At 35.3% G+C, this 27,015-nt stretch overlaps 1 protein-coding gene across 14 annotated transcripts in view; it reads right to left on the reverse strand.

The window, feature by feature from the left end:
* Positions 1-27,015, reverse strand: part of SLC25A27 (solute carrier family 25 member 27) — a 75,178-nt gene that overhangs the window by 25,174 nt on the left and 22,989 nt on the right. For 2 of the 14 annotated variants that reach the window (XM_037842837.1, XM_037842845.1), the window contains exons 6-9: positions 24,998-25,082; positions 21,337-21,429; positions 20,576-20,678; positions 15,195-15,527 (exon numbers count right to left, since the gene is read on the reverse strand). In XM_037842837.1, coding sequence (XP_037698765.1) covers positions 15,456-15,527; positions 20,576-20,678; positions 21,337-21,429; positions 24,998-25,082 — 353 coding nt within the window. In that variant the 3' untranslated portion in view covers positions 15,195-15,455. Of the gene's footprint in view, positions 1-7,255; positions 10,552-10,816; positions 10,931-13,792; positions 15,528-20,416; positions 20,473-20,567; positions 20,679-20,803; positions 21,430-23,914; positions 24,019-24,997; positions 25,083-27,015 lie in introns of those variants that run through there. The other 12 variants (XM_037842839.1, XM_037842838.1, XM_037842841.1 and 9 more) reach the window with 12 other exon arrangements.

Raw genomic sequence — 27,015 nt, forward strand, 5'->3', positions numbered from 1 at the left:
CCTTTTTCTTGTTCATTTGTATTCTGATTCTTATATGAAGTAAAGAGTAGAGTACTATATTGAGGACACAGTACTACTGGGTTTTGCATTTACCCTTTTGTTACCCTTACTGATGATTTTCATTTCTTCACACTTCTCCAGGCTACTCTCTCCTGTCTTTTCTTTTCAACCTGGAAAATTTCCTTTAGTAATTTTTGTAGGGCAGGTCTTTTATTGATGAACTCTCTCAGTTTCTGTTTATCTGTGAATATTTTAAACTCTTCTTCATTTTTGAAGGACAGTTTTGCCTGACAAAGAATTTCTGGTTGGCAGGTTTTCTCTTTCAGTACCTTAAATATATCATGCCACTGCCTTCCTGCCCTTCACGGTTTATGAAGAGAAATCAGCATTTAGTCTTACTGAGGATCCCTTGTGTGTGATGAACCACTTTTCTTTTGCTACTTTCAGAATTGTCTCTTTATCCTTGGCATTTGCCATTCTGATTAGTATGTGTCTCAGAGTAGTTCTATTGGGATTTATTCTGTTTGGAGTATGTTGTGCTTCTTGGACATGCATAGTTTATGTCTTTCATATGAGTTGGGAAATTTTCAGTCATTATTTCCTCATATTCTTTCTGCCCCATTTTTCTTTCTTTTCTTCTTCTGGGACACTCATGATATTTATGTTTGTGTGCTTCATGCTATCACTCAAATCCTTGAGATACTGCTCAATTTTGTCTGTTCTTTTCTCTGTCTGTTCTTCTGACTGATGATTTCATTTGTCCTGTCTTTTAGTTTGCTGATTCTTTCTTCTGTGTGTTCAAATCTGCTGTTGTATGCCTCTATTATATTTTTAATCTCTCCTATTGTGCCTTTCATCCCCATAATTTCTTTTATGTTTCTACTTTAAAATTCTCTATGCTTACACATTGTCTTCTTTATATCCGTTATCTCTTTATGCATATTTTCCTTCATCTTCTTGAATTGATTTAGGAGATTTGTTTGAACATGTTTGATTAGTTGTTAAAACTTCTTAAGTTTTCATTTGTTCCCTTGACTGAGCCTTATCTTTCTGTTTCTTAGTATGGCTCATAAGTTTTTGCTGACGTCTAAGCATCTGATTATCTTGATGAGTTAACTCAAAAGGTCCATTTCTCCCTCTTGTATTGGGTTTTGTTGTTGATGGCTTTGTGTTAAGACTCTTCTTTAACACTTGGTTCAACTTATTCTATGCCTTTAGAAATGTCTGTGTTTAACTGATCAGATTTTCTCAGCTGTTATTATTATTCTTGCCCTGGTGCAGTTTTTAAGATTGTACTTTTTGTGCAATTGTTTCACCTCCAGGAGAGAGTTTTCTTTCCTCTGTTCCTTCTCCCGGAATCTTGATCTGTTCTGTCTGTTTTTATACAGACTTTTCTCCCCAGCTCCTATGATTTGTTTAAATTCTCCCCCTCACTCAGTGCCCCATTTTCCTTATACTTTTCAGTTCTGGGACCTGTCCTATCTTACAGCAGTTCAGTTTAGCCACCCCTCTTTTATTTTCTGTGAGGCTTTTCTGCCTCCAGTTTCTTCCTTTTTAGGGTGTCCCACACTGGGGAGCCAGATGAAGTCAATCCAGAAAGGTGGGTCACTTCAGAAAAGTCTGTTTTGCCTTTAGTTGTCCACCTGACTGAAACTGGATTGAATGAGAGCATAGTAGTTCTTACCAGCATTTGTGTTCAGCCCCAGGTCTCTGAAGGCTTAGGTCCCTATGCCTGGATATCAGTGGAGTTCTAACTCACTGCTGTGATCACTCTATACTATTACTTGACAGTGGGAGGAACCTGGGAAGTACTGCCTCTGTGTGACTCACAAGGTGTGTGGCAACAAGTGAGGGTGAGGGGAAAGGGAACTGACTGGTATCCAGGATGGAATTCTTCTACCCTACATTTTTTTGTTTCTTTGATTCAGCATTTGTGGAGTCCTTCTGCAGTCTCTATCATCCTCTAGATTTCTAATCAAATGGGATTTGTCCTTTTCTTCACTAAACCTCTGGGGAGGCTTTTTCAGGGTATGTCTTATGTCACCATGTTGATGATGTCACCTCCAGGACATTTTATTTTTGGATAATTTATTTTTCTGCTTACTTAGTGAAATGGAGCACATTTTGTGATTTTTATTGGTTATTTTATTTCCTTTTCCTTGAATTATCTGTTCATAACTCACATCTAATTTTCAGGGACTGTTCTTATTTTCCATATCAACTTGTGTGACTTTTTCTTTTTAAATTATCATTTTTTAAATACACATTGTAAAATCTTTTCCTAGTCTGTTGTGTATCTTAAACTTTGTTTATGGTAATTTCTCTTGTTAGAGAAACATTTTTATTTAGTCATACTTATCAGTTGTTTTTCTTATGAATTTTTTTCTTTTCCTTCCTTGGTTAATAGACTTTACCCACAAAGATCACAAATACGTTCTACATTTTCTTACAATTTTTGATAGCTTTTCTCTTTTCATATTTAGCATTCACTTTTTTTTTGGAGTCTTTTTTGTGACTAGTGAGAAGTTAGAAATCTAAATTTTTACCCAAATATATAGCTAGTTATCCCCAAATCATTTATTTGGTATTCTTTTTTGCATTGATTTGAAATGCTTCCTTCATCATAAAATTAATCCCAAATTAATACCCATAAAATCATGATTCTCTTTCTGACCCAGTTTTCTTCTACACTCTATTTGTGTATTACTGCTATAATGCAGTACTGTTTTAATTACTCTGGCTTTATAATATTTTTTTTCATCTCTGGGTGGGAAATATCAATATTTGGGATTACATGTCAGTATGCAGTTTTCCTAAATAGTACTCTTCATTTATTCATATCTTCTTCAAAGTCTTTTCATAAATTTTCCTTCATTTCTATATAAATTGTACATATTTCCTATTAGGTTTAACGTGAGATGCTTTATGGTTTTTTATGTTATTTCGAGTGGTACATTTCTATCTATTACTTTTTCTGATTGATTGTTGCTGGCATATACGAAACATACTGATTTGTTTGTTGATCTTGTTGCAGTCCACCAGTTCATCCATCAGTTAGTTTTCCCAGAAATTCTAGATATATGTCCATACCATCTTTAAAGAATGACATGTTTGGACTTGTTCCTACCATTTTTCTTGGTGTTTTCTTCTTATGATGCTTTCTAATGGTATCTGCACCCCAATTTTCAGCTTTTCGTTGGATTGATCACAGTTTTTATTCTCTTTCTTACCTTCTAATTTTGAAGTTTATACATTTTATTTCTCTGTTCTGGTGGTCCCTAAATATCTACACACAGGCACTTCAACTTATATTTTTATAAAAACTTATAGAGTCAGTCTAATCTGGATCTTTTACTTTCCTCCATTCTTTCCATATAACTTCCCATGCTGATATTGTATGAGAATTTAGTTCTAGATTAGTGATTTTTGAAATAATTGATACTTATTTCAATACATTTTACTAATTTCTTGGTTAACATCTACTTCTTGCATCCTACTTACTTTGATTAGATTCATTTTTCTTTTTACTAGAATATACATTCTAGAATTTTGGGGGGGGCAAGACTAAGGGTGGTAAATTTTTGAATCTCTGAATGTCTGAAAATATCTTTACAGTATTTTATCTTCCCTCAGAACTTCCCTCAGATATTGTTCCATTGTCTATATTGTCTTATATTGTCTGTCAGATGTCTAATGTCATCTTCATTCCTTTGTATGCTATCTTTTTTAAGACTTTACCCACAAAGATCATAAATATGTTCTCCTACTGTGATGGATCCAGAGGTGGGCTTAAAATTATCCTTCTTAGAACTTTGTGGATCCTTTCAGTCAGAGGAATTGTATCTTCCAGCATTCTGGAAATTTTTTTATTATATCTCCTATGTACCCTCACTGTTCTTTCCTTCTAAAATTCCTGTAAGATGGCTATTATAATGCCTGAATCTTTCAACCATATCTCACCATTTTTTTTTATACTGTCCAACTTTTTGTTTTGATGTGTTGAATTCTAGAAAAATTTCTTAGCTCCATTTTTAGCTTTCTAATTTGCTCTTAAACTGTAGTCATTCTGCCATTCAGTATATCCACTGAATTTATTTGACAGTCAATTATTTTAACTTTTTATGATCCATAGTTTTTAGCTTAACAGATAAAATATATTTTTGCCTTTCTTTGAGGCTCAGAGTATAAGAGGCTACTTGTACTTATTGTAAAATACAATTCTGTTTGCTATTTACTCTTTTTGGGAATGTTCTTCCATTTGTTGAGTTTGGTATCTCTTTTTATGGTTTTGATTTCCCTCAAATATTTGATTAATTCTTATCTTTATCTTTGAAATTCCCTCTTAGATTGTCTGTTTGCATAGATTGCTTGAGAGTCAAGATCAGGCATGTAGTGGCTTGAATTCCTGTCATACCCCATATCCCACATTCACTTCTCCAATTCGCAGAGGAGGATCCCTAAATCTGCAACCTCTGGGTACAGAGCACTCTTGGCACCACTCCCACCTGTGGCAGCAGTACTTTCCAGTGTATTTAGGCTGTGGTTTATTTTTTCAATCTGTTTTCAATTGCTTATTTTTCAGCCAGATTAAGAATGTATCCATCCACACATAAGTATATGTACACACATATGCCCTCTCATATAGATATATAGACACATCCTTTTTTGTTTGTCATTTTAAGAGATTTTGATTACAAAGGAGAAGCTGCAGCTTGTGTTCAGTTTCTAAACTGTCCACCCTTGAACTGAATCTTAAAAATGAAACAATTCTTCTCATGTGGAAAGGAGAGAAGAACGGTGGGAGGAGGACATATCAAGCAGAATAAACAGGAAAAACGAGCTTATAATGTCTGGAGCACAGAGTGGGATTTGGATGAATCTATCGCTGTTTCAATATTTCAATGCCTTTATTCTATGCAATTCCATGTATGTTATTTGGTTCCTCACACATAATTAAAGTGGAAGCTGAGACTGAGTTTCTCCAACTCCTTTAAATTAAAACTTTTGTATTCAGTGACCCTCACAAAGTGCCAGAGGGCCATTCCTATTTCTGTCTCAGATGGAAGGAAGCTTCTAAAAAAGTGGACACACCACACTGTTAGCATTGATGATCTTAATGAAGTATACGAAGTGGGAGAAAAGCATTATTAATGTTTTCCTTCTCAGCCTCTGTATTCTTCAACTTGACAAACATGTATTAAATTCATATTTCAAAAAATGGAAAAGTAAAAAGAAATTAGAAATGCTAAAATTAACTAAAAATGATATAAAAATATTTCCAAATTACTAGGAAATTTAGAAACTAGTCATTTTCTTTAACTATTTTTACATCATAGGGTATCATTGCCATGGTAAACATCAGAGATAATCTAGTCCATTTTCCTACAGTTGAATAGGACTAAAAATTCCAGTTATCAGGCTGCAGGTTCTGTGTTCCACTGTGCCTCACTGCCGGGGAGTTCTGGGGGATATTGTCTGCATTCTGCAATAAATCCTTGGTTTTCTTTCATCCATCCTGTTCTCTGTTAAGGAGAAGTGGAATTTCTAGTTTTCATTTCTTCCACTACAACTAAAAAGGTGTGGGGGGTCAATTTTTTTAAGCCACCCTATTATTTTATTTTGCTATTTTATCAAGGGGCAGGCAGTGGAATGGAGAAGTGTAGGCAAACTATGAGATGGTCCTAAGGATATGTCTACATTAGATTTTTGCTCATTTGAAAAATTAGACACATCTCTGGGATCTTCTGATAATTTGCCCATTTTTTTCCATTTCATTTCTTCAAATTTCAAACATGTCATCAATTACAATATAGACGAAATTAAGAAAGTGTTTAATATGACCTTGACATATCAGTGTAAATCTCTAAAACCTTCAATCTGTCCAGATTAGAGGCTACCATGTGCTTCCAAATCACCCTGTGCTTATATTTTCATGGTACTTTTCACATGGTATGGCAGTTGTCATTGACCACTTTCATCCCACTTGTCCTTTTGGCAAGGACTCTGTTGCATTTCTGAGTCTAGCATGGAGATGACACATAGTAGATATTCAATAAATATTTACCAAATGAGTAAATGAAAGAGTGAATTTGATTTCCATAAGGACTTAGACTTTTGCCTGATGAATTCATCCTTGAAGATTCAATTCTATTTTCCAATTTTTTTTCTAATTAATATTTCATATTTATGATGGAAAAACTCAAACATTTGATTTTAAAACATCCAGCCAGATTCAGCTCCAATGTCTCTTTCTCATGACTCAACTATTCATCCATGCAGAATTGACTGTTCCTTCTTTATACATGCCTCTATTATCATATGTATCCTATTTTGCAACTGTTTGCTCCTTCTCTTTCTACTAGAATGTGAACTTCCTTTTTTGTATTTTTTAAAATGCAATTTTATTGACATATTCACACACCACATAATCCATCCAAAGTATACAATCAGTGGCTCAAAGTACCATCACATTGTTGTGCATTCATCACCACAATCAGTTTTAGAACATTTTCATTACTCCATAATAAAGAAAAAATCAAAATAAAAAAGAATACCCAAAACATCCCATATTCCTTATCCCCCATTATGTATATATATTTTTTGTCTTTATTTTATTACTCATCTGCCCATACACTGGGTAAAGGGAGTGCCAGTCACAAGGTTTTCACAATCACATGGTCGCATGATAAAGCTACATAGTTATACAATCATCATCAAGAATCAAGTCTACTGGATTACAGTTCAAAAGATTCAGGTACTACCTTCTAGCTATTGTAATACACTAGAAACTGAAAAGGAATATCTATATAATGCATAAAAATAACCTTCAGAATGACCTCTCAACTCTATTTGAAATCTCTTAGCCACTGAAACTTTATTTTGTTTCATTTCTTTTCCCCCTTTTGGTTAAGAAGGCTTTCTCAATCCCATGATGCCAGGTCCAGGCTCATCCCTGGGAGTCATGTCTCACATTACCAGGGAGATTTGCACCCCTGGGAGTCATGTCCCACATGGGGGGAGGACAATGAGTTTATTTGCAGAGGTGTCTGAGAGAGAAAGGCCACATCTGAGCAACAACCAAAGAGGTTCTCTGGGGGTGACTCTTAGGCATATTTATAAGTAGGCTTAGCCTCTCCTTTGCAGGAATAAGTTTCATAACAGCAAGCTTGACTTATTAAATTGGGATTCCCTAATGCTTGTGAGAATATCAGGAATTCCTCAGGTGGGGAAGTTTAATATTTCCACATTTTTCCCTAGTCCCTCAAGGGAACTTTTCAAATACTTTCTTATTTTCTGTCCAAAATATTCTGGGATGTAATGGAGTATTACATTAACCTATACAGAATAACAAGATCTCATGGAATGTGAACTTCTTGAAAGCAGGATCCCTTCTAATTTATTTTTATATTTCTAATGCCTAGCATAGTGCTGGATGGTTAGTCAGCACACAATAAATGTTTAACAAAAGAACAAGTAGGTAACTAGCAATTCCCTTTATGGAGAAAGGAAGGAATTCATTACAAAATGATCTTATCATTGTTTGGACTTGTTTCATCATCATATGGAATGATGGCTATTTCAGTCCATCCTCTATTTCAGGCCCAAGCAGTATAACCAAATCCTTACAAAGTTCACAGGATAGTAGATATAGTGAGTGACTTCTTGTTTCCATTTAAGTTGTCCCTTAACCTCCTTCCTTGACTTGGGGACCATAGTCCTAGGATTTCAGGGTCTTTAAGTGGCCATGATGGGTTTATTAGAGCTTTTCTCTCTAATTTTCTGAGATATTTCTAATGCCCCACCCCTTCTGTATCTGGAGTAGTTGCTTAATTTTGCTCTGTCCTGCTTTGCTGCTGCAAAGGGAACGAGGTCATTTAAAAAACCAGATTATTGCAGTGTGAAGATTAAGCTCCTACTGTATATCATCCATACTCTATTAAGCAAAATATTTTACATTCCATAAAAATAAAAAATCTTCCCTCCTATTTGTCTTGAGAGGCCCTTGGCTTTAGAAAAGGAGGGAGAAGGATTAATCTTATCCTCCCCCAAATATTTGAGGGTTAACAGAAAAGGAAGAGGGAAGGGATGAAATTTTGCCAAGAGGTAGGGGACTGCTATATTGTGAGTTCTTTCAATATTGTTATGGAAACATGATGTAGGGAAATTGGCCAAAATAGGTAGATCATATTTATTTGGTGCAGTCTTAGACCTCCATACATAGAGAACTCTAAGTGGAAACACAATATACTTTAGAGTCTATAGTTTCTATATTTATAACTACCCTTGCTTAAAGATGCTTAATTAGAAAATTACTGCTCAATGAATACTTTAAAAAATAATTCAAGCAAGAAATACTCTGGAAAAGAATGAAAAGACAAGTTACAGACTGAGAGAAAATATTTGCAAATCAGATACCTGACAAAGGACTTGTAGCTACAATACATAAAGAATTCAAAACTCAACAATAAAAAGAAAATCCTGTTTGAAAGGGGACAAAAGACATGAAGAAAGGATGTCCTCTCTTCACTAAAGAGGACATATAGATGGCAAAAAAGAACATGAAAAGATTTTCAGCATCATTAGCCATTAGGTAAAAGCAAATAAAACTACAATGAGATTCCACTATATACCTACGATAATGGCTAAAATTAAAAATAGTGATAAATGCCTAAGAATACAGAGAAACTGGACCACTCTTATATTGCTAGTGGAAATGTAAAATGGTACAGCTGCTCTTTTAAAACTAAACCTGTACTGCCCGTGTGAGTGAGCACTTCCACTCCTGGGGCATGTATCTCTGAGAAACAAAAACTTATGTTTATGCAAAAACCTATAAATGAATGTCTATAGCAGCTCTATTCCTTATAGCCCCAAACTGGAAACAACCCAAATGTCCTTCAGCGGGTGAATGGTTAAAAAAAAAACTAGTACATCAATACCATGGGATACTATTCAGCAATGAAAAGGGAAAGGAACAAACTATTGATGCATGCAATAACTTGGATGGTTCTCAAGGAAATTATGCTGAGTGAAAAATACAATCTTAACAGGTACTATGTGATTCCATTTATGATACTCTTGAAACAAAAAAATTATAGAGAATAGATCGGTGTTGCCAAGGGTTAAGGATATTGGGAGAGGTGGTGGGTGTGGCTATAAAGGGGTAGTAAGAGTCCGGTGGTGATTGGCACAGTTCTGTATCTTGAACATGATGGTGACATGCATAAAATGATACACACACACACACATACACATAGGAGTGATTGTAAAATAGGTGAAATCAGAATCTGTGAATTGTACCACTGCCAACTTTCTGGTTTTGACTGCGTACTACAGTTATGCAAGATGTTACCGTTGAGGAAGGCTGAGCAAAGGGTGCATGGGACCTCCCCTTACATTTTTGGCAGTTTCTTGTGAATTAATAATTATTTCAAAATAAAAAAGTTTTAAACTTCAGATTTCATTGTCTATAAATAAAGTTTTATTGGAATACATGCACAAATAATTCAAGATTAGGCCATTATACGGAGCAATTTTAGTAGGAAAGGAATAGACTTTTTTCCTATTTCTTTTTTCTTTATAGAGAAGTTGTAGGTTTATAGAACAATCATGCAGAAAATACCAAGTTCCTATATACCTCCTATTATTCACACCTTGCATTAGTGTATGTTTTAGTGTTCTAGGCTTTTTAAGCAAGTATGATGAAATGGTTTGGCTTCAATGATGGGAATTTATTCACTCCAGTTTTGAGGCTGGAAAAATGTCCAAACCAAGGCATCAAGGCAATGCTTTCAATCCTTGGCTCTTCTGTCACATGGCAAAACACATGGAAGTGTCTGCTGGTCTCTCCCTTCTCTTCCAGGTTTCACTGTTTTCAGCTTCTTGCTTCTGTGGCATGCACACAAGCGTTCTCCCTTCCCCGTCTCCAATCTGTTTATAAAGCACTCCAATAATAAGTTTAAGATCCATCCTGAAAGAGGTGGGTCACACCTCAACTGAAGTAGCCTCATCAAAAGGTCCTACTCTAAGCAGATGGCATTCTTGAGCCACCTCAAGACTGTGAGCCATCCTGGTAGATATATATAGTTGGCAATTGAGAAAACATGACCAGACCTTTTTAAATTAGAAATGACCAGAAATGCAGATAATGGTAATAGCTATCAATTACTGAATGTCCACTGTACTAGGGAATTGCCATCCTTAGTAGCTGAAACCACAGAATGCATGACTTTTCCTAGAGAGAGAGTGAAAGTGAGAAGGCGGCCAAGAACAGAACCTTGAACACCAAAATTTAAGGACCTGGCAGCAAAGAAACAACCAACAAGGACTGAAAAGGAATAATTAAAATTCTAAGCAGAGAGCCAGGAGGGAACGTATCATGGAAATCAAAGTTCAACACAATATCAAAAAGAAGAGACTGATTCTCCAATATTTAAAGCAATTCCAGTTTTAATTTCCTCTTCTATCCTCAGCCAGTGAACACATCCATCACTAGAATTATTAGTTATCCATCCTTTTTAGTCAGAGCGTAACTGGATTAACAGGGAGCAACTATAAAATAAAAATTATAGAGATGAGCTATGAGCATCCTTTTTGCTTATGTGCCTACTCAAATCTGACATCCTAAATTAAGCCAGTTTCTATTTTAGCTGTGAAAGGTCAAGATTAAGCTTAGAAAGCATGTCTAAATTTGTTATTAATATTTTCACTCATAACCACATCAGGACAAAAAAAAAAAAAAAAAAACCTAACCACCAGTTAGCCATTTTTAAACATTTATTTTCAAAGATCAGAACAACACACTATATTTACTCACATATATTCCTGTTTATTAGCAGATAGTTTCAGCAAACAGACATCTTTAAGCATCTTCATCGGCTTTTATCAAACCTTCAAAGTGGCTCCTGCTGCTGTTGACAATCACAGCAGCCTGTTGGAGGTAAAGTATGGGGAAAGAAAAATCATCACATAGTCCTCAAAATTCAGAAATAATAAAGCACTTGAGTGGGTAAAATGTATAGTAGTCAGGTATTAATAAAAGCCAAAATTATGATTAATTTCCATACACAACCTAAAATGAAGAATAATGTGAGAATATCACATATTTAACAAATATTCATGAAATAATCAGACATTTTGTATTACTTAACACTATGAAATTCCAGATTTTTGTGGAGTAGCCATTAAAATGTGAAAAAATACTTCTTAAAAATTATAATGTCATAAATCTTCAAATGCACATGATCTTTTTAAAATGCAATTACGCACTTAATTATGGTAAAGAATCTTATGAACTTAGAAGTGTTATTGAACCAACACGATTACTCTGAAGGTAGGAAGAAAACAATATATAACTAAAGGATATGTGTATAAATATTTTTCTCTCCCCCTCCCCCTCCCGAAAACAACAACAACAACAAAAAACCAGAACTCCCCATTTAACAAGTATCTTTTAGGTGGCTCCTATTTGAAATCTGTAGGTGATGCAGAGATGTGCTGTTACACAGTCCTTGCTTTTAAGCAGTTCATCCTCTAGCAGGAGAAGCTAACATATGTATAATTAAACATAAGTATTAAACACTACCTGGGGGTCATAAAATACTACAGGAGCACAGAAGTCTTGAAAATGCTGAAAGCTTCAGGGAGCAGGTAGTATGTGATCATTTTAGATATTAAAGCAGGACTAGACTGATGAATATGAAGATGAATGAGTGGTGGTGGTGGGCGGGAAGTCAGGTGGAGAGCACAGCAGGTACCCATCATGTGAAGCAGCCAAGTGGAGAGCACCTTCAGGGAAATACATAGAACAGTGATGTTGCAAGGAGGTAGGGTTGCAGGCATGTAGTGAAAGGCAATGGTCAGAAAAGTAGCTTGGTGTCTTGGACATAGTGTTAAAGATTTTAATTTTTATTGCATGTGTATGAGGGAACATTTGAAGGTAAGAATATAGGGGTCATGTGCTCAGAGTTGTCTGAAGGAAGATGACTTTGATACCCTGTGAAGGATGGATTTCAGGGTGAGACAGTCCAGTTATCAAACAAGTTTGTATTATAAAGTCTGACCAGATTTTCCCCAATCTTGAAATATGTGAAAATAAATGCAAGAAAAATATCTTAATTAAATAAAAAATCCTATTTTAAAAATATAACATCAATATAACAGCCCCCTTTAAGTAGATACAAGTTAAGATGTTAGAGTTCAATCCCTTCATCTTATAAAGAAACAAAAATCCAGAGAACTGAAGGGACTTGATTCTACTCACGCTACTCTATCAGAAGTAGAACCCAAAATAGGAAAACGGTCTTTTAAATCTAGATTTAGCCTTTCTTTCAGATTACCTGGAACTCAATAATATATATTTGCTTAATACTCATCTTTAAAGAGTCTTGGTTTAATTAGGGAGAACAGAATCATATATTTTCCAAAAAAAAAAAAAATTTAACTATCAACTATTAAATCATTTTTCTAGAGGAGATCTTGTGGGAATCTGCTTTCATGCACATTTATAACTACATCAACTGTAAATAAATAAATGCATGAAAATTGGAAGGTGATTGAGCAACAAATTCTTTTGCATTTAACACCTCCTTGAATTTGATTCCTTTTTCTTTTAGCAAAGTGATAGGGAAATTTCAGGAGAGTCTTATATAATAGTCACAGATTCTTATAATAATGAAGACAAAATTAACTGACTTATGCAGCTGCAATCAATTTTTGTTTAGTACATAACAGAAAAGCAGTGCTACTAATGGGAGTAGAAAGTCTTAGAAAAACTGAAGATATAGTCCTACGCAGTGGTGGCTTACAATCAAAAAGGATTTGGAGCACTTAATGAAGACATATTATTCCTTACTAAAAGCAAATGTAATAAATGTCCCATTATTTAAATATATTTGCTAATTTACGTATACATAAAGAATAGATTATGCTTAATTAAAAATAAAAAATATATTTTCTTTCAATGAGAAAAAATTGGGAAGAGAAAGAAAATGTAAAAAAGCAAAGCTAAAGAAACTTAGATGCTTGGTATTATCAACACTGAGCTGAAGAGAAATACAGAAAATATCAAATACAGTGGTATTAATAATAAGAAAGTGGAGTTGAAATGGTTAAGCATATGAGTATGGACACAAAAATTACAGAATATTTTATTCCTTTTTATTTACTGTGGGTTATTTTGGAGAGGAAAAAATGATTCCAAGTTGGCAAAAATAAAGCAAAAGTCCAAAATGCATATATATATACAATTTCGCTGGAAAAGTACAAATATGATGGGATAAATATTGGATATATAAGATATGGTCAGATTATGGAGAGTCTTACTTTCAAGCTGAAGTGTGGTGACTCCATTCTAAAATCTGTGCTAAAGGCAATTTAGATTCATTTGAAATGTGTAAGATAAGACATGCCATAAAGAAAAATCTGTTTTGGGAAGACCCTGGAGTACCGAATTGGGGTTTTGTGAAGAATAACTAAGATATTCACTCAATGCCTAATTAGTGCATAGTAAATGTCAGTTGTAATAATAATTAGGAGATCTCTTTTTTCTTTTCCCCTGCCTCTGCTACTAAATAACTTATGAGCTTGAATGTCTCTACTCCCTGGGTCTCAGTTTCCTAGCATATAAAATTAGAGGGTTAAACCAGATGATTTCAAGGAATCATTTCTGGTTAAAAATTCCAGTTCTTTGTTACTCTGGATGCCAAGGAATAGTCTAAGTATTTACATAGTGTTGTCACCCCAATCCCACCAAAGAATGAAGTTAAATAATTTTTTCCAGTTTGCATATAAGTATGCTGATCCAATCTTTACTTAATTTAAAAATTACAAAATTTAAAAAGGTTCCAACACAGACTTGGGAATTTAAGCACATACTATATTTTAATACATTTAACAACTTAATTCACACAGACTGACAAATGAAATGCAAAAGTAGACCACCTAAAGATTTGAAGAGCATAAACTCCACATTCTGCAACTAGAAAAACAATAAGCCACTGCATATTAGTATGTAACATTAAAATATTTTAATGTATACTACCCCCTCCCCCAATGGCAGTGATTTATATATTAGTGCAACAACAGAGCACTTGTAAACTTTTTTCTGTTCAACATCATCAATGTCCATCATAACAAATTTTATCTGGTTAGCTCTAAAGGCTTTCTAAGTTGAGTCTGAGCTTTTTGAGTTTTGGTATTTCAACAATTACAGCCTCTACCCCTAAGCACAGCCATCCATCCAGAAATGCCCATCATCTGGGGCTGGGGGAACAAATGGTATATAGGTGGATCTGAAGAAATCGCTCACCTTTCTAAAATAAGAAAAGGGATATTATTCTGTGATTGGAGACGTAACTGTATACCACAGACAGTTTTTACTTATCACTTTTTAGGCAGGAAGCTTTGTCAAACTGAGTAAGATTCAGGCTAGAGACAGCTTTAGTGTGACTTCTGAATTGTTATTTCTCTCTCTCTAGGGCCCTTAGTGTTATGCAAGGGGAGAAAAGAAAGGATGCATGTCAGAGTTAGCTGACTGTATATCAACCATGGTTTAAAATAACACTGAAAGGCTGAAGGTAACAGAAATTGCTTTATAAAAAGGACCTACCCAGCTTAGTTCTATTAAATAAATTATAACTCTTATATATTGAGGTTCTTGATAGTAATAAGTCCAAGTTATAATGGAATATGTAACAAGGCAAATGCCCTTCTCTGTTTTCATCAATATTCTGAGTCTGGCTGTCAGGGGAAATCATTAGCATGTGCAGTGGAGTGTTATCTGTTAACACAGATCTAATGACAGGGCACGGATCTAAAACAACTTCTTAAAGTCCAAATATCACCTCAATTTGAATGTTTTCATTCTTCTGGAATGAAAAGATATATCAACTTCCTTCAACAATAGGGAAACTCAGAATATTTATTAACAAATTTTCATTTACTTTCCTTTAATTTACAGTATGTGCCCATTAACAACATGAGAAAAGTGAACTCTCAAACTTCAATTGTTAATACTGACGTAACAGGTTAAATATATTTCTTAAAGCACTACGTATATATTCTTCCACATTCCTATTGTCTTGTTCAGGTCTGAGATGCTGTCTCCCTCCTGATACTCCTCCTCTAAGCAGAATGTTTAGCATAGAATAGCATCTCAAAGAAGCCCAAATCTTGCCCAAGGTAAAAGTTGTCAGGGTTGGATTCTTCTTTAGCAAATGCTGTGCTGGGTCTCGTTGGGTGGCCTTGTGAGATCCGAGCAGATCGCTTTTAGACAAAAGAAGGAGTCAAAGAGAACTTGGATCTCCAGAGAAAAATAAAGTGCTGCCCCCTGTAAATCACAGTCTCTATGACGTAAAGTGTCTTCCTAACGAGGTAGAAATAGCAGGGGAGTATGTTGCAGATGCCCATTTTTCAATATATTGAATTCGGTATTACTGGTCTGCATCTTTAAGGGCTTAAAATGGACTGACTCCACTCATCTCTCTGATTTTTTCATAAGTAAGCCAGAACACCAGTGACCAAGGGGTCTGAAAGATTAACCAAAGAAGTTAGTACATATTTCAAAGCAATTATTAATAGTCTACATAACTGTATATACACCTTTTAATGACAGTCATTTTGAATCCATTGTGGCTGAAATCAAATATTTTCGTATTTCACCTTTGTAAAGCACTTCATTATAATTTACAAAGCATTTTCATGTCTGATTTCTCACAGATTTCTCTAAACTATATAGAAAAAAAGGTATTAGCATTCCTATTTTATAGATGAGAACATTGGGGCTTAGTGTTAAATGCCTATTCACACATGTGGAGCTAGACCAAGCACCTCTGGCTTCCATTCCTGGGTTCTTTCTACTGAGTAAGACTGGCTAAAGGGCTAGACCCCAGGATGCCTGGATTCTAGGCTGTACTTCTTCATATGGAGCATGGAGCATAACAATGACGCATTTAAGAACTTGAAAATGAGGAAGATGAAAGAGTGTTCTTTGAGAATTAGGCCATAAAACTGATATCTAATATATCACAACATAGATTTAAATATTCACATTAAATAGGGAAAAGAGCTTCCAGACCAGAAAGACTAGACTTTCACTTGAGTGGAGGTGTATCTAGACCTAAAGGAATTATAAGGAGATAAGAGTTATTCAACAATAGAAGATATAAAAGCTAAAGTCAGAGAGAAATTACAACGTAAACATTGGAAGCAACCATCAGAGAAAGGGTGCCTTGGATCTAATCCTGTCTGATTCAGTCCATAAGTGATGGACAGGTAATATTGACCAGAGAGAAACTCTATCATATTAGAGTAGAAAAATAAGCAATTAGAATGTAAAATATATTTGGTTACAGAGTTGTAAAGCAATATTTATGTCATGTGTATTTGGAAATATTGAGTATATTATATTGGTAGGCTGAGAATTTACTAAATAGTGGATTTAAGAGAACTTTTTTTTGGTCAGTTAAATGTATGAATACACAGATGAAAAAAGGGATATGATGCTGTGAGTATACCACATTCTTGGGATAGCAAAAATAAAGTGAGCCAAGGATATAACTGCAGTTGGATCAAGGAGGCAGTCTTGGTTAAGAATGGACTATACAATCATTCCTAATTGTGATGGTAATCAAGACTCCTTCCTCATATTGAGATGACAACAACCAAAACATATGCAAAAGAAATAAATATTAATCAGGGACTGAGCAGCGCAATGTCATGCTACCACTGCTTTGTGGAACGGATTGGTATGGAGTTATGGAGTTTAGCTGGGTTTTGAATAGAAGTTAAAGAGAGGGAAATCTTATAGCCAAAGAACATGGGTGGTTTTTAAATGGTATATGCTCAGGTGATGTGCTGGAGCAATGTGGGACACTTTGTTTAATTGCTGATTTCCTCAATGGTATAGTTTGATCAATGTAAATAGCCGAAGTGAATATGAACCATTGTTGTCTCTTCTGGTCTGCCTGTTGTGATAATGGCTGAGAAAAAGAAGAATATTTCTCCAGGCCTATTATTGTGGAGCGGAACACATAATGGCTCTTGAGTTGATGTTCTTTAATACTAACTTTACAAATAAAGATCTTCCAGTTGTGATTATTTGTTCAGCAAACAGTTCTGTTATAACTTGGTTTCCCATAAATCTTGAGTAGGAAACATGCTGTCCAGAGGACTTAAGTGTCTGGGTAACTTGCCAAGTGTGTTTTTCAGTGTGAACAAGCAAGCTGTTCTGGTCCAACCACTTTCAATGAGTTCAGCTAAGTTCAATCTGTATTTGCAAGGCTGGTTTACTTGAAAGTGCTGATCAGTCAGGTTTCTGAGAACCCAAGGGTCAGGGCCATGCATGGTAGGAAATCAACAAGGCAGTGACATCCTGGTGATCTTTGATCCTTAGCTAGCCTTTCTTTAGCAATATCTCTCCATTACCACACACTATTTTCTTTTAAAACATCTATGACTAGCTACAGGATCTTGAGCAACTCAGAATACTCTATTAGTTAGGAACATGAGGTTTAGTTTTGAACAGAACTGCAACCAATTCCCAACTCTGCTACATACTAGATACATGAATTTGAGCAAGTTTCTTAACTCTTGGAGCCATGGTTGGAGCCATGGTTTTCTCACCTGAAAAATGAAGATAACACCGTCTGTTTTACTAGGTTCTTGTAATATTTTTTGAAAAATAATGTACATCAAAAGCTTTATGCAGTGCTAGTCACACATTAGGTACTTAACTTTTTTTTTTTTTTTTGTCATTTATACTTCCCAAGTCTCTAGTATAAAGATAATAAGGTCAGATTAAGCGGTCCTGGCATTTCTTTGTACTGTGCTTACCCCTTTCCCTTCCTGACCCTGCTTTTGTGTTCTTGAATGGTCTCACCATCTTCCTAGACTCTTAAACTAGAAACATAAAAGTACCATTTCCTTCTTCCCTACCTCACCTTCCACATATGTTACTAAGTCCTATAGAGTTAACTACGAACATCCTTAGACTCTATCTTCTCTCCATTTCTATAATCATCTCCTGGCTAGACCCACTGACAGGATTTCCTTCCTGGTCTCCAAGTTTGCAACATATCTTTGATACTGCTGCCAAAGTAATACTATCCTCAAATGAATCTTAGCATGTTGCCCTCATGTTTAAATAGCTGCTTGCTGACTACAGGATTACACCTAAACTACTTTGCTAGGCCTGCAAAGTCCTTCTCAGCCAGATCCTTAAGTACTTCTCTAACCCTATGTCTCACCAACTCTTCTCTGAAGACCCATTCTCCATCCAAACTTAATTTTCCTTAGTTTGCCAAAGAGTCTCAGGTCCACACATGACGGATGCCTATGCTCATGCCCTCCCTTTTCTTGACAACTGCCAGCTGATCCTTCAAATACCAGATCAAATAGCACCTCTATGAGTCTTTTGTCACTTCCCAGAGTTACAGACATTTTTACTCCACTGCCTATGTTCTCACAGAGTTTTGTTCATACCACTGGCAAAAAATTAGTACAAACTCCTTAATAATCTATGTCTTCTGGAGTCAAGCTGCCTGGGTTTGATGCCCTGACTCCATTATTTAATAACCACCTAATCTGGCTAAGCTATTTAGATGCTGTAAGCTTTTATTTCTTCCTCTGTAAAAGACAGATATGATAGCAACCTACTCTACAAGTTGGGAGAATTCAATGAGTTAAGCCATAAAAATTATTAGCACAGTGTTGGCCATAAATATACCAAATGATTGAATAATATTATCTTTACTATTCCTATAATTTTAACTGTTTGCCGGTTTATCTTCTCCATGACATTGTAAGTGTAACACTCTGTCTTATTCCCTTGTATTAGCTGCACCTGGTTCATGCAGGCCAAATAAAAATCTTCCTTTCCAATGGAAAATATTAACAGTTTTAAGAGAATCTCAAGGTATATTTGAAATGATAAAAATAATATTTTTCAACTCTGGTACACATTTATATCAGGTATTTCCAAGTGCTTTGGCTATTAACTTTATGTTAATAAATAAATACCTAATCTCCCTTGGTGACGTAATTTATTACCATAACTTCAATTACTGTCTGTATGAAGACAATGCTCAAATCTAAATCTCCATCCCCATATTGTCTTTTAAGATCCAGACCTCTATATGAGGCTAGTCATCTAGACATCTCTATTTGGATATCCTATGGGTATCAAAAACTTAACATATCTTAACTTGTACTTGTTGTTTTATCCCCAAATCTTCTTGCAAATGATCCCCATTATAGGAAATTACATCATCATTTTCTCAGGACAGGAAACTGGAAGTAAAGCCTGACTTTTCCTCTTCTTCTCCATCCCCAACCTCATCCAATCAGTCATGTTTATCTCTCTTCTCAATCTCCTAAATATTGTTCTAATCCATCTTCTTCTGCTCCTGCTGTCATACTCTAGTCTAAGTCACAGTTATCTCTCATCTACAAATACTACTTCCGTTCTCCCAACCCACCTGGCAGCCAAGATGATCTTTCTAAAAATGCAGATTTCATCAAGCCAGTGCCCTGTTTAAAATCCTCTGGCAGTTTTCCATCATTCTATACAATCCTCCCCTATCTGGTCTCTGTCTCGTTCTGTCCTCTCCCTGTGCCTCTCTCCTCCAAGTCTTTATGTCTTGGTTCCTTGAAGTTATCATGCTCTCTGTCCACTCCACCTAGGATGTTCCTTTTGTCCCTCCTTACCTGGCTAAAAGTCCATTGTCCATGAAAGCTTTCTCAATCTCCTAGCCTAGGCTGTACTTATTTGCTATATACTTCCGTGGCACTATGTACTCTTCCCATAACGTTACAGTTTCTTATTCACTATTTATTCTCACCTAGCTCATAAGCTCCAGCACAACTGCAGAAACTGCAACTATTTTGTTCATCCCAAAGCTAAGTCCATAGCACAGGGCTTTGCATTGAGTAGGTACTCAATTGATATTATTATACTGTCCTAATTTTTGATTGTTTGAATTTCTCTACTCATATTTATCCATTCTTTTAAATATTTTCTAACTTACAAACACTTGAATATCTTGTTTTTATTATATTTGCTGTGTTATTTAAGCAAGTCTATCTAATCTTACATTTAGTTCACTTTTGTTAAAAAATAGCATCTCCACCAAAAAAAAATAATTATGCAATGCTTTCTTACTAAGCAGAGTTCTGTGGTAACACGGATTAATGGGTAAAGTAACATTTCTATCAAAGTAACAATTTTTGTTTGAAAACAGTAAAATGTTCATAGGAATGGCCTCTAGTGTGAAATCTGTACACTTGTCTTAAACTCTACATTTTGGCTAAATGGAATACTAAAGGTTTTATATTGCAGAAAATCTATGTATTAGTTTTATAACAACAGAAACAACAGAGTATCTGCCTATTCATTTCTGGATGTAACTGAATTATTTACCTTAATCTCCCAAGAAAAAGAGGTGAAAGAAAACAAAGAAAGGACCTTCACTTCATCTGTGGAGGGCATGCCAAAAAAAAGAAAGAAAGAAAGGAAGATAATAACAAATTAAAAATAATTTAAATATAAAGAAAAGAAAAAGGAAAAAAACTTCTTTACCATTCGCAGCCAAGATGGTAAAAAGCCTTTATATAGACTCATGAATCCTTCACCTTGGACAGCCTGAATCAAGCAGTCAGTTGATGATTTATATAAAAGTCCTCTAAAAAGAAAACATGACAATTTTGTTAAATTTCTAATGCATAAATAAATATATAAATAAAATAGATATAAATAATCATATTGTATAAAAGGATGTAGGAATTGAAATGAAAGTATAGTCTAAGGAAATGTATTATAAGTTAAATATTTCCAGTGAGTTTAGAACAAATAATATTTGTGATTCTTTTTTTTTTTTTTTGAACTTGTTCACTTTTTTTGAGCTTAAAGTTATGTTCTAGGGTGACTCTTCTGATTTATCCCACTCCTGGTCTTAGAATTAATTCCACCTGATCTCTTCCAGACAGAATGTACTGTTTTATATCAAATCAAATTCTCCACATTACCTGCAAGTCATAAGCCTCTGAAGAAAATGCTCTGTAAATTCTCAGCAGAGTATGCTTTCAAAAACTCTTTGAAAACAATAAAGTCAAAATGAATACCTTGTGTCTAAACAATATGACTGTAAAGTAGCTTACTTCTTTAAATGCATAGTACATTTCCATCAGACAAAGAGCAGGTAATTGCATAAAAACAATTTCCTGGTTGAATACATAAACACACAAATTTATTTCTATCAAGAATAAATACAGAACAACATCTTTAAAGACAATATTATTACAGACATTCAAATACATGGATACTGAAGACTTTCTGTCTACCTTCCTTGTTTATCTCTTGGTTGATTCATTATTCGGCTTTTGATGACATCAGCTGGGGTTCCCAGAATAGAAGCTACCAGTCCAGAACATAAACTACAGACACAAATAAGTGAAATTGAAGAAATAAATGTAGCAGTTTCTAACTTTTAAGAAAAGGGAATTTTATTTTTAGAAAGAACAGAATACTAGATATATCATATATTATTATAACATTCTCCTTAATGCTTTTGCTTAAAATTAATGCTAAATTATTTTACTAGATAGGTAGAAAATAAAAACAACAGAAACACTGTTAGTCAGTTACAAATACGCACAGAGTACCTGCTGGTGCCAGGCACTCTGCTAGGCAGTGAATAAGAGAGGTAAGACCCTGCCCTCAAGGAGCCTACACTCTAGTTGGGGGAGGCAGATAAGAAATGAATAAATTCAGATAATGATAAATGCTATGAAGAAAATTAAATGGGGTAATGCAATGGGGAGTAACTGGGTGCCGGCAGTAAGGGAGATAGCTGGACAGAGACCTAAGTGGTGTGAAGGAAGCGTCCAGGTGAATACCTGGAGGAGGAGCAATGCAAACAGAAGGAACAGCACATGCAAAGGCCCCAAGTCAGGTATACTCATGGTGAGTTTAAAAGTCTGAATGCAACCAGAGTGGTTGCAGCATCATAAAAGTGGGAGAGAGTCCAGGCTGATGAAAGACTAGACAGGGATAAGAACATGGAGAAAATTTAAAGGAGTTTTATTTCATTCTATATGTGAGGGAAGTCCCTGAGAGGATCTTAAGCAGGGAAAATTACATGATTTGGTTAATATTTTTTAAAAATTCACTTTGGCCCCTATTCAGTCTCTGTTCACTAAACTATTCCTGTCTAACTGGAAAATGCCTATTCTTCCTTCAACTAATTGTCAGGAAGAAGTCTTGAAGAGTTTCTGCTGATCCCTTTCCTCCCAAGGTTACCACACAAGGTTAATCACTCCCTTCTGAAAAAGACTTTCTTGTCAATTACTCAGAAAATAGACTAAATGGATGTGGTCAACCTGCTAGGGAGTAAATCAAAAGAGAATCTGTAAAGGAATGGAGAGTGAAGAAACCACTAGTAGTTCATTACATACGTGGGCATGATGTCAGAGAGGCAAACAGGAATATGATCATAATTCAGTAAACTGAAAACCCATCTACTGTTTTAAACTTTTCCAGGAGAGAGAAAGATATATGATGACAAGATGTTAACAAGGATCATAGAGAATGGAAGGCTCAACTCCCAAAAGCTGGCAGTAATGAGTCCTTAGACAGGAACTATGGGAATCTGAAAAGTAGACTATGTCTTGGTAGTAGAAGGCTAGAAGGAAAATTGTTCAGAACTTTTATGTCTTTCAGACACATAAAATACCTCACAAAGATAAGAACAACTGAATTCTGTGTCTAGGCTCTTGAAATCTCTGAAGGCTCTGTGGTAGAGAAGTTGGAGCTGCATAGGAATCTACATAGCTCCCCCTTATTCTAAACTGCTGTAGCAGAAACTCTTTCAGGTCAAGATTTAAAACTCAAAAGACAAAATCACTTTTACTTAAATTCAAGATAAAAAACCATATAACCTATTTATATATCCCAGCAAAAGACCTGAAGAAAATGCTCTATTCATCTTGTTTTAATAAAAACAGTGTATATAACTTTTCTTGGGTCTCTGTCCATATAATAGGCATTGCCTATGTGGAAAGAACTTATTGTTTTGCCATATTTATTGCTGTAGGTGGAGACCACTGACATTATATTCTTTCCTATTTATTCAGATTCTTTGAAAGTCAATATTTATTATCATTGATTTTAATATACTCTAATTTCTTATGCAGAAACATCTCAACCAACTAAAATGTTCACCTAAATTCTGAAACTGTCCACCAGGAACAGCACACAAAACTAACCAAGAGGTAAGGAAGAGCAAAGAAATAGTGAAGCAACAGACACACAGCATCTTGTCTGCCAGAAAATCAGCTCAGCTTCATATATAAGTCCCAAAGAACAGAAATTACTTCTACCATAGTGTTACTTTTAATAATATATAATCTTCACACAACGTATAACTGGTCCTTTCCATTATAGTTTTACCTCTGCTTCTCCCATTAACACACCTTCCTATCTGCTTTACCACCTCTGTCTTTGACAAGACTCAAGTTATTTCAGATTTAGAGCTGAAATATAGTAATGGAAAATCTCTTGTCTTTCCAAAACAGACAGCTATGTAGAGTGGTCTATGTTTGGCAGATTTATACCTGCAGGGAAAGCCATGAATCTTAGGTTAGAAATGTGGTATTTCAAAGAAAATATGGGTAGAAAGTCAATGAAAAAGAAACAGAGGTACTATCTTTAAGTTACTAAACGGCAGACCTCACTATCCTACTCCCTGAGTTGATGAGAACATTGAAAAAGAGGAGCATCTTGAAAGATGAAAAAGTCTCAAAAAATGACTTGACTAGGTAGAAATTGGATAAAAGAGCATCACAGGCAGAGGAAACAGCATGAGCAAAGACAGCAGGGGAAGGAAGGTGAGAGTGTTTACAAATATAATTTACTCCTTACAGGGATGGAGGTAAAAAATAGGAGATGTGAATCCTCAGTTTTCTCTGTGGAAATAGGATGCCAGCCATCAGCTAGAGAAAATATGGTGTAGTTTGAAAGCCCACCTGAATGGGAATTTGGAATGAGAAAGAATGGTGAGCAAACATACATAAAAAGATTGCCCAAGCAACAACAAAGATAACATTTATTTTAAAAGAGGTGGAATGAAGAAAAACTACTCTAAGAATATTAAGTTGTAATGAAATTAGGAATCGGGATGGATATATAAGTATGTGTGTGTGTGTGTATGGAAATACATATTCTCTAAATCTTATTGGATTTGAAATTTTTATGAATATACTTTTTGTTTCTGCAAATAGCGTAAGGGTTCTAGAATTTGGAAACATGATGGGAAACCAAATGAAATCTCTATAGTGTTAAGGACACTAGCTATCTATAAAGTAACTCACTTTAATGATAATTTGAAATTGTGTTGCAAATGAGATTAAGGTACAGCCCCTTCCTAGAATGCCCTCCTTCCTGTCTTTGCCTGTTGAGAGCCATTGTCCCTCAAAATCCTTATCAAATTCTGCCTCCTTTGTGAGGCTTTTCTAAGTGCTTATTTTCTCTCCCTCCTCTGAACCCTATAGTAACTTGTCCTTTCTTATTGCATTCACTGTAGGGTATTTTTATTCTTGTCTTGTTTTCCGTCTTGGTAAGCTACCTGGAAAGGAGCTGGGTTTATTCTTTTTTACCTACAGCAAAGCCTTGTGTAGTGCCTTTAAAATAAAAGTTGCTCAAACATATCTGTTGAATTAAGTTGCAGAGTCAATCACCAGAACTTTATCTTGGGATGGCCCCATCAAGATGCAAATATCTTTGGAGGTTTTGTCTGAAATATCCTGCAACTATGTATGTCTCTTCCCCATTTTAACTGCAACAAATGTGAAGAAAAATTCCCTTTATAAATATATTATCACCTTTCTCTAAAGGTGACACCATTAGATTCCAGCTCAAAAGAGCCCAAAAGTTAGAATTTATGCCAAGAATGGAAGGAAAAGTGGTACAGAAAAAAATAAGAGTAAATCTAAAATAATCACTTACCTGGATAAACCATGAGTCATGATATTGTCCTCAAGTGATGTATTCAATACCAAGTAGTGTTTCACTGTATCATAAGTGGTTAAATCTGGAAATAGAAAGGAAACGAAGGCTTAAACATTCATTCAACAATGAATGTCTTGTGTCAAGAGCTATGCTGGGCTTGGGGTAGGAATGTGTACAAGGATGAAAGATACCATTCTTGTTCTCAAGCAGAAGAAAGCAGAGGTACAGATGGAGGGGATTAAAAAAAAAAAAAAAGAGGAAAAAAGGCAGACACTCAGTTACATCATTTGAACACCATACAGCTATGCCTAAAGTCAGCTCAACCACTGAACTTTTCAGTATTTGAGCCCAAAATTTCCCTTTTAGCCTAGGCTAGGTTGGGATGAGATTCTGTCACTTATAAACAAAAGGTCTTATGAAACATTATTATTTAATAAGACCATTATTCCACATTAAACCTTTTATACTTTTCTCTAATGATGGTGAAGAGTCAGTGAAGGGTTTTAAATAGGGGAGTGTCATTACAATACTGGAATTTTATAAAGATTACCTTCTTTATAAAGGTAATTTTATGAAGATTACCTTCACTGAATTTTATAACGATTACCTTCATTGAAATACAGGGAATGGATCATAGTGAGGTAAGAAAGGAAGGGTACTTTTTGTCATTCAACAAATATCTGAGTGCCTACCATGCTCCAGGCACTACTCTAGGCACTGGCGAAAGAGCTATGGACAAAATGAACAAAAATCCCTGCTGTCTTTTGGGGATGAGACAAATATTAAATAAGTAAACTCCATCATATTTCAGATGGAAGTTAAGTGATCTAAAGACAAATAAGGGAAGAAAAGAGGATTGGAAGAACCTGGGGGTGGGGAAGAATGATATATATTTTAAATATGGTGTTTCAGGAAAGGACTCTGATAAGGTCATATATGTGTAGAAACCTAAAGGATATGTGAGAAAATAAACCTTGCAGATATCTGAGAGAAAATGTCCCAGGCAAAAGAACAGTATGAATTGTGGTCTTGAGGCAAGAGTCAGCTTGGTATGTTAGAGGGACAGCAAAGAGACTGGTATAGCAGGAGCAGAGTAAGCAAGGGTCAGAGAAGTAGAGAGTACAGATCCTGGAGAGCATCAAAAGCCACTGGAAGGTTTTGACCGAAAGAGTGATAGACTCAATTTCCTATTTAGAAGGATCACTCTGGCTGTTCTGCTGAGAGTAGACTGTAAGGAAGCAGGGCAGATTAGATAAGAGATTATGACAGTAATCCTCCTAAGAGATGATGGTGGCTTGGATTGGGGAGTTGTGGAATGTTGGTTCGGATACATTCTGAAGGTAGAATCAATGGGATTAGCTAGCAGACTGAATACAGAGGGAGTGAGAGGAGTCAAGGATGACTGCATTGTTTCTGGCCTGCGCAATATAAGGGACAGCGTGTCCATTTTTTTGAGATGGTGAAGATAAGAATTGACTCTTTTTAAATTTTTAAATACGATAGGTATTGGTGACCTTGAAAAAAGCAGTTTCAGAGGTATAGTAGGGCAAAATAGTTGTGGGGTAGATAAGGGAAGACTAGTTATGAGACTTTTGTAGAATTCTTGTAGGAGGAGATAAATAATACTTGGACAAAGGAGTGGCTCCAGCGATGGAGAGAAGTGGAGGAATTTAAGATATAACTGGGAGATAGAACTGACTATAGTTGGTGACTAATTAGGTAGCAGGAGTAAGCAAGCAAAAGGAAAGAGCCAGTAATCATGCCTTGATTTCTAGTTTATACAAATGGAAGAATGGTGATAAAATATTTTGAAATTAAGAAGAATGGAGAAGGAGGTGATTTGATAAATGAGTTTGGTTTCGATACATTCAAAGTAATATATTTGAGATATGCAAGTGGAGATGCTGAGCTGGAATTTGAATAGAGATCTCAGCTACCACAGATTTTAGAGCAATGAATTATAGAATTACAATCAAGGTTTCCTGAAACCCAAAATATCCATCAATTTGATGCAG

The sequence above is a fragment of the Choloepus didactylus genome, chromosome 7 (genome assembly GCF_015220235.1).
Source record: "Choloepus didactylus isolate mChoDid1 chromosome 7, mChoDid1.pri, whole genome shotgun sequence".
Taxonomy (NCBI): Eukaryota; Metazoa; Chordata; class Mammalia; order Pilosa; family Megalonychidae; genus Choloepus; species Choloepus didactylus.